We start from the raw sequence: 8537 nt of genomic DNA, 5'->3' as shown, positions 1-8537 counted from the left end.
TCTGAAGCAAGAAGAGGATTGTTGGCATATTCAACAATCTCAACCTTCACCTTCTCAATCTGTATAAATAATAAATAAAAGTAATGTTTTTAATCATAAAATATGTAAAAGAAAACTTTCAAAAAGATAAATGACAAGAAATAAAGTGAAAAGTAAACAAGTAAACAAGCACATGTTCTTTGACCTCCCAATACAATAAATCTTGATTTCTTACAGAGTCAACAAGTAGCTCCACAATTTGAGGAACATAACTCCTCAAATCATCATAAGAGTAACCCATTTGTTCCCTTGAAGCAGAAGCTATCACATTGCCACCAATTTCCTCCGCTTCATGCACAACACGCAAGTGGCTCCTATTAAGTGTGATTTTGAAGGCCATACGTTCAAGAACATGTGTAGCTCCATATGTAGCTAGTGTTTCGTAAATTGAGCCACTATTAACATATAAGCCAATAGAGCAAACTAGTAAAAAGCTAGGACTTAATCGGGAAAGAAAGTCAAAAGGAAAAACCTAACACGTCTGATGTTTAGTATCACCAACACCATAGCCTTCCAATAATCTTTATAACCTTGGATTTGCTCTTCACATGATAATAGTAGAAGAGTGTCAAATTTGAATCCAAAACTGAACAAAAGTAATTAAGATTTTCATTAAACCACAAAATTATGGTCGCTTATGGCTAAAACATTAGAAAACAGGTATGATTACTACCTTTCTCTAAAATTTCCCTGATGTTGAAATGGGGATCGATGACCAAATTAGGGTCAAAATCACACCTTCGATGAAGTTGTAGTGGAGATGTTGATTCGAGCCATATATATCGCACTAAAATGGTAGGGGTTATCGATTAATAATGTTATACTATGAGGGTGAAAGTGAATGGGAATAATGAGAGGGGAAAAACATTTTTAGTGTAATATACAGAAGATTCATTCGAGCCCTAGAAGATGGTCAGAGATACTTGGTGGTGCGAGATCGAAGGTTTGATGGTGGTGTGATGTTGGTGTGGGAGAAAGGAAGAGTAGCCACTGTTGATCGAAGGTTTATGGGTACTTGACAAAGAGAAAGAAGAGTGATTGTGATATTAGCAGGGATTTTTCAGTATTCTAGTGTTAGAAAGAGAGAGACAACCGAGGAGAGAAGAGAAAAGATTGAGGAGGTAGAAAGATGGATAGAAGGTAGAGTTGAATACATCAACTTTTAAAATTTTTTGGGATTTCATCTTCCCCCGTTAGTTACTAAAGATGAAGATGCGTGCGTTTCATTAAAAAAAAATATAAAACAACATGATTTCACGACACACTTTTTATGATAGGTGCCCTCCATGTTTTTTTTTGTTATGACACTAATTTTAGGGCACACAAAAATGTGCATCCTAAATCCTTCAAATTTTGGGAGAGCTTACATTATTTTTAGGGCACACACTTTTGCGTATCATAGAACAGTGTGTGTCATGGTTCGCATGTCATTAAAGGTTATTTTTCTAGTTGTGCACTGGGATAGTCTAATATTTCTTCACCCGAGGTTCATCGGTGACAAGTGATATGAAACTGAAACTCGACCGAGGTTTAATCGGAGACTCCTGCTGCCGAGATCTCCCTCTCCTCACATGGGTTATTTGTGTCTGGGTTCAAGGATTCGACTTTCAAGGATACTCAGTTGAGGTTTTTTTGTTGAGGGTCTAGAAGTAAATGGGAATAGTATTGTGATGACGTCAAGAAGATATGGCGTGACAGGCGACAAGATGTGGCAGCGCTGAGGGGGTTGCCTTAGGTTTGATGAGTACCGAAGCAGTGACGGTTGTGGACGAACATTCATTGCATGACGGTAGTGATCAGAGAGATCTTTTCTGCAGCACAGCCGCTAAAAACCACGATCTAGGGTTTTAATTTCACGATGTTGGCTTTAGGAATGGTCGATGGTCCGGTAATGATGGTTTCCGTCGGCGATGATTCGTCTGTCATATCTAGGGAAGAAAGAGAGAAGCAGTAGAAAGGGAGGAAGGAGATGCAGCTCGATGTTGAAGATGTTGAAGATGAAATAGAGAGGGAACTGAAGGAAGTGGGTTTTGGTGGGGCCCACATGAATTTTTCATCATATAAATTTTTCTAAACAACAATTAAATTAAATAATATATAATTCTAGAAATAAAATTGTAAGGGTAAAACTGTTTTTTTATCTTTAGTAGAGACCAAATATTCAAGAAAACAAATCCGTGTTAAAAAAAAATTAGTTAAAGATCAAATGAGCATATTACTGCAAACCACAGGGGACGTGTAATTTTCTTTCTGCTGATCTACCATGTTTTCTGCTCTACCATTTTATGTTCCCATGTTCCTTAATCCTTATCTTCTTCCTTTTGAATCTCCTTGTAAAACCGTGGGGTTCTCTTAGCTACAACCTACAGGCCGGTTGGATGTATTTATCTTCAATACGCATACTTTCTAACTTGGGGTCATAAAATCTTCCGGGTGTCATTGTAGGTACTAGGTATACCTTCGGGGAGGTGCTTAATGAAAACTAAAACTTTTTATTAAGTTTATAATTCTTAAATTAAAAGTTTATGAGAAGTTGACATTCACAATATATATATATATATATATATATATATATATATATATATATATATATATATATATATATATATATATATATATATATATATATATATATATATATATAAACCACAATTTCTTTTTTCAAGAAAGAAAGAGTAAAACAAAAAGATACGATCCTAAGAAACTTGAAATCAACAAGATTTCATGCTAATACCACTATTGAGATTTGTAACACTAATAATGAGTAAATTCTGGATATGCTAAATCCTAAGGACCCTCATTTTATTTCTTGAGTACACAGTTAATAGATACACACACTTGTTATATAATAGTTACTACGAAAGATGCATTAGAACTTGAAGAAGCTGGTTGAATCCTTGCTGAATTACCGTTGGGTATCTGACTCTTAGATAATGCATGCCACTTATCAATATACCCCATTGACTCCATGTCTAAGTTGGGAAGTTGGTGTTTTTTAAGCAATTTCAGGATCTTTTTGGATCTACCAAGAAGCTGAGCTGCAATTTGAATGCTCTCTTCCCTTTTCTCTATTGCATCCTCGTGGCACTTCATAGTTATGACACGTGGTAAGCTGGTAAAGCAAGCACATAGCAGATCTGCAATAATGGTTGATATAAACTCAAACAGTTCCTCATCTGTTGGCCAATTTTCTTGCTCATTGCAATGAAGCAGTATGGTTTGACTGATTCTATACATGGAACTCGCAGCAATGAACTTATGAAGTGAGTGATCCAGACTTACATTTTTCCTTATCTTAAACTGTATCACAATTTTCGCAGCTTCATCACCCAACCATTGAAGAGTCTCCTTTGAAGTTTTTCCATTTCTAGCAGTCTTTTGAAGATCAATTTGTAGCCACTTGCAGTATACTTCAACGTCTGTCCACACACGTCTTGCTGCTTTTCTTGCCTTTACCAACTCATCATTTGCATTGAGGCTTTCTTCCATATGTTTTACAAATTGGAGACCTTCCCTCATACTTGAAAGTAACCCCTTGACATGGCAGTTTGCAATTTTGGGGAGTGCAAGGGCAATGGCAGTTAGTGTCACTGCTACTAGGCTCCAGCAATTCTGGGTTTCTTCCAGATGTAAAGGTGGGACCTGTTCATTGTCGAACTCTACTACTCCGTTGAATCCTGTAGATTTCTCGAGAAGCTTCATAAGATTCCTTGAATCTTTCTTTTCAGACTCGCAAAGAAGTCGATTTATAGAGTTGAGCGCATTTCGTAATATTCTCGTTGAAAGCTTCACATCCGGATCAATCTGTAGGACATAATCACTATATTCTTCCATTTCTGATATCGCATTGCAATCAGATGCATTTGGTTCTTCTATAAACCTTTTCAAGAAATACTTGCCGAAATAGTAACAACATGAGAATAAGATAAGAAAACATCTGGGAATAAGACTTATCATGTTACATGTAACTATAATCATTATCTGAAGTGCTATACAAAAGTTCAAAATCATATTTCGGATATTATGAAAAACCTTCTTGCAATGGTGGCTTGGGATATGCGTAGGGACAGGGCTGCTTTTCCACAGCTGAAGCCTTTTTATCCAATACTTCTCGACTCGGAACACGTTTAGATGATGCATGTTCCCTTTCATGGAGAGGTTGAAATGACTGGAGGCAGTCAAACATCTGAAAATTGGTGCTATACTACCTATTATCACCCCAATTGATTGCAAGATAATAATTGCACTGATTGACCACTTATAATCTGATGCATCATTCCGAAAATTTGATTTATCAACAAACTGGTCTATCAAAATAAAAACTGAAATGGAAGCAAGGATTGAGCATAGAACCCCAAAAGCAGTAGAAACTGGTGAACAAGCAATTGCAAATTGGGGGTTACCAGTCTCTGCCATCATCCAATACTTTTTAACATATCGTATGAGTCCCTTGCTGGAGAAGTTTATATCTTGATGATTAGAAGCCAAAATGTGTAACTCTTTGTATCGTTGTTGTAAAACTCTTCTAGATGCTGAAACTGTCAAGGCTACTGAAATTGGCCATGGAATTGGTAGTATAAATAAAAGGATTATTGTGGCGATTGACAAACTCGCTGAAGCACTAATAACTTGGATCAACATATTTACAGTAATGGTGAGCATGAGGATACATAAGGCCACGGTATTCAGCAGAAGTTCCTTGTCATTCATAAGACCTAAAGATGGGAGAAAGTTGGCTAACATGATGACCAAGAAAGTGATACTCACAAACTTTGCTTCAATCTCATGTCCTGTCAAGGCACTGCTTAGATCTACGGGCAGCTTCGTTGATATTGCTATCAGTGTAATGGAAACAGAGTTGATGGTAAAAAATCTGCATGGAAACCAGAGCTTCCATTGTTGAAAGCCTCGGTAGACATCGGCTGCCATTGCTAGAGTGCAAACCAGAGATGCTGCACAAATATACAATCCCACCCATGGCATAGCGTCTGTAGGTGATGTCCATGTCATCTTGCTGGACCAGAGAAAATGAAGAGTTAACTTGATTTAGCAATACAATAGCTAACTGATGCCTGATATATATACATAGTATTACATACATCGGAGTTCAAGAAATATTTTTGTTTAATCAACGAAAATATGGATGAAAGTACCAAAAAAACTAGCGAGAAGCTAGAAAGATATTTCCAGAAATCCGTGATCAGAATTCTATTTTCCATTTTTAGCCTGTTTGTGTAATTTCCATCCCCTTTACTTCTCTGGGGCTTGACAATTCTAGATGTAAGCAGGTGGTTGGAACTTGGAAGCAGGATAATTAATGTAGATAAAGTTTGACCCAAAGTAAACGCATGATGTTGCTAGAGCTTTAGTCAAAATAAATATAGTAACAGGAAGAATAACAAAACCTTATTAGTTATTAGGCCTCCTTAGAAATAGAGAGTTAATTTGAATTGACTGACTTCACCTTTTATGTTGAACACAACAGATCTGATCACCACGAGGCTTGACCAATAAACATAGTCAAGCAATGCTGAATCGAATGAACATAGACACAAAAGAGAAGAAATAATAGAAAAAGGAGGGAAAGGAAATCGCTGGTATTTAGATTTATTGATGTTTGGTTAATTTATAGATGGAATAAAACCTATTGGTCCAATTTGAGATATTTAGATTTTTTGATTGATTTTTAATAAAACCGAATTATTATTTAAGATTTTGGATTGATTGTCGTTTATACAATAAAAACGAATAATATTTTATTATTTATTTTTAATATATACATTAATAAATTTACTAAAGTATTGTTTTAATAAATTACAAAGTTTTATCGAATATAATACTTTAAATATGTATTTCTTATCACAAGATTTGTCTGTGAAATATTAAACTGTAATATATATTTTTTTAGTTGTTGTTTATAAATTTTAAGGGTTAATGTCATTTTGGTCCATCGATGAATTTGCAATTTGTTTAATAGGTCCGTAAAGTTTTTTCTTGTTTCCTAGAAGAATAAAGTCTTATTACCGGGTTTAAAATGTCACTTTGCATCATTTAGTAAGATTTAATATCCATGTAATATATGAAATATATAGGGCTTGTTGTTTCCTTACCACCTAATGAAAAGAAGTCCTTGGTTATTAATTCTTAGATCTAAAAGAAAAACCTAGCTCCTCTCTAGTTGTCTCCTTCCCCGCAGAATCATCGTTTCCCTTTCGACCTTCGTTTTCTCTGTTTGTCCTTTCCACTATCATCCTTATTGGTTTTCTCTTCTATCCTCACCTAGGGTTCCAACATTCTTGGTTTCTCTTCTAGCATCGCCTAAGGTTCCGACAGCATGAGGGTGTTGCAACTCGACCGGGAGATGACACGGGGGAGAATGGATGGTGGCGGCGATATTAATTGGTGTCCGGTATGAATGAAAGAAAGGGGGCTTGACGTTGGCCGTGGACTCATGTTGGAGAAAGAGGAACGAATGGGAAAGAGAATCGTATGTATCTAATCAGCAACGATAACAGTAGGGGCTATCCAAATGTGAAGTTTCTCTCCATTAAACTGAATTTATGTTGCCTAAATTTGATGTCGTATTTTATGTAACCATTTGTAAGAACTATTTAAACTTCCATGTTTCATGGTATATATCTTTTAAATAAAGTTATCCTTTCCCTAATTATCCCAATCTATGTAAAGTAGGCGCTTTATTCAGCAATATAGGATGGTCTTCTAAAATTTACTGAAGTATTTCCCATACAATCTTATTTATTTATTTATTTCCAAATTTGACTTTTAGCAACTCCTATGTTAGAAGCAAGATGTTTTCTAATTAAGTCACCAATTACAAATGTCTAGAAAATTTCTATTGCTATTTCGCGAGGCAATCCACATTGATGTAGTGAAAGTGACGGGCCCATGACAATCACGGACCACCCTATTTACCAAGCAGAGTATCACAAACTCTTCATTGTTAAAGGAAGGGAAGAAGGCAGTTGTGATGCGTTGTTATTTAATGGAGAAGGAGAAAATTCAATTTCCGGATTTGTTCCTTGAACTTATACATGCTAGCAAAACTTCCCCCAAATTTGAATTCTCTTTACATAAAATTTTTTCTAGAAATTGCAATTATACCATTAGACTAATATATTCCATTTATTATTATTATTATTATTATTATTATTATTATTATTTATTCTTTTTTAAAAATTAAAAAAAATTACATATCGGAAGCCAGCAAATGGGTGTTACACTCCTGGTAGATATTTGTGTAGAGGCTATTAAGGAGGAGAGTTAGAAGAGCGAGAGAGTAGTTGGTCAGGTTTCAACTTTGGATATCGACACCCATGGTTTGTTGACTCTTCACGACAGTGTTTGGGTTCGTTATTTAGGTATGATTCGGGAGACATTGATGGAGGAGGATCATAAGTCTAAGTTCTCGATTCATCTAGGGGCAACGAAGATATATATGGATTTGAGGCATGATTATCGGTGGCTCTGCATGAAGCAGGACATAGCTTGGTATGTTAGTAGATGTTTGACCTATAGGAAAGTCAAGGCTAAGCATCAGAAGCCTCACAACAAGATTCAGCCTTTGGATATCCTGCTATGGAAGTGAGAGCAGATTACCATAGAATTTATTACGAAGCTGCCACTGCTCGAGGTTCGGTCGCTATGTGGGGCATCATAGATCGATTAACCAATATCGCTCACTTTACTTCTATTCAAGAGAGTTCTTGAATGGAGAGTAGGCTCATATTTATGTTCATGAGATTGTGTCTCGACATGGCATGCTAGTTTCTGTGGTTTATGACAGGGATGTGACGTTTACTTCCAGGTTTTGGAAGCGGTTTCACGAGGAGTTAGGTACTCGACTTCACTTTAGTACAACATATCACCGTCATAACGATAGATAGAGCGAGATGACCATTAAGACTCTTGTGGATATGTTGAGGTCTTATGTTATTTATTTTGGCGGGATTTAGGATTCTTATCTCTCCTTGGCAGATTTTTCATATAACAACTACCATTCAAGTATTTGTGTACCTCTTTCGATGTTCAATATGAGGAAGTGACAAACCTCGATCTATTAGGGGAGGTAGGTCATAGATTCATGAGGAGCACGGAGATGGTGCTCAAGACTACAGAGCTCATTTACCATGTAATATAGGTAATGTAGAGACTTTAGATACTGCAGATCCGGTGGAAGAGTTATGCTAACATATGTCATTTTGAGTTAGAGTTCCAGGTTAGGAACGTGGTATTGTTGAGCGTGTCGCCTTGGAAGGGTGTTATCTGTTTTCGGAAGAAGGGCAAGTTAGGCCCTAGATTTATTGGACCATTTCAGTTCCTTTCCTAGGTGGGAAAGGTAGCATATCGTTTGGATTTGCTTGAGGAGATCAGTCAGATCCATAGTACTTTCCATGTCTCCTAGTTGAGGAAGTGTGTTGTGGACGTGACTTCCATGGTTCCTTTGGATGAAATTTAGGTCTACGAATGCCTGAACTATG

General features: G+C 36.4%; 1 protein-coding gene across 1 annotated transcript; it reads right to left on the bottom strand.

Moving 5' to 3' along the window:
• Positions 1-2743: 2743 nt before the first annotated feature.
• Positions 2744-5328, bottom strand: LOC111891264 (uncharacterized). Its single transcript, XM_023887326.3, has 2 exons — positions 5193-5328; positions 2744-5053 (listed from the first exon to the last, which is right to left on the bottom strand). The coding sequence occupies exon 2, from the start codon at positions 5047-5049 to the stop codon at positions 2881-2883; it is 2169 nt and encodes a 722-aa protein (XP_023743094.1). The 5' UTR covers positions 5050-5053; positions 5193-5328; the 3' UTR covers positions 2744-2880.
• Between the last annotated feature and the right edge of the window lie 3209 nt (positions 5329-8537).

The sequence above is a fragment of the Lactuca sativa genome, chromosome 1, assembly GCF_002870075.4.
Source record: "Lactuca sativa cultivar Salinas chromosome 1, Lsat_Salinas_v11, whole genome shotgun sequence".
NCBI lineage: Eukaryota > Viridiplantae > Streptophyta > Magnoliopsida > Asterales > Asteraceae > Lactuca > Lactuca sativa.
The sequence above is the reverse complement of the archived record's forward strand: the minus strand, read 5'-3'. Positions and strand labels throughout refer to the sequence as shown.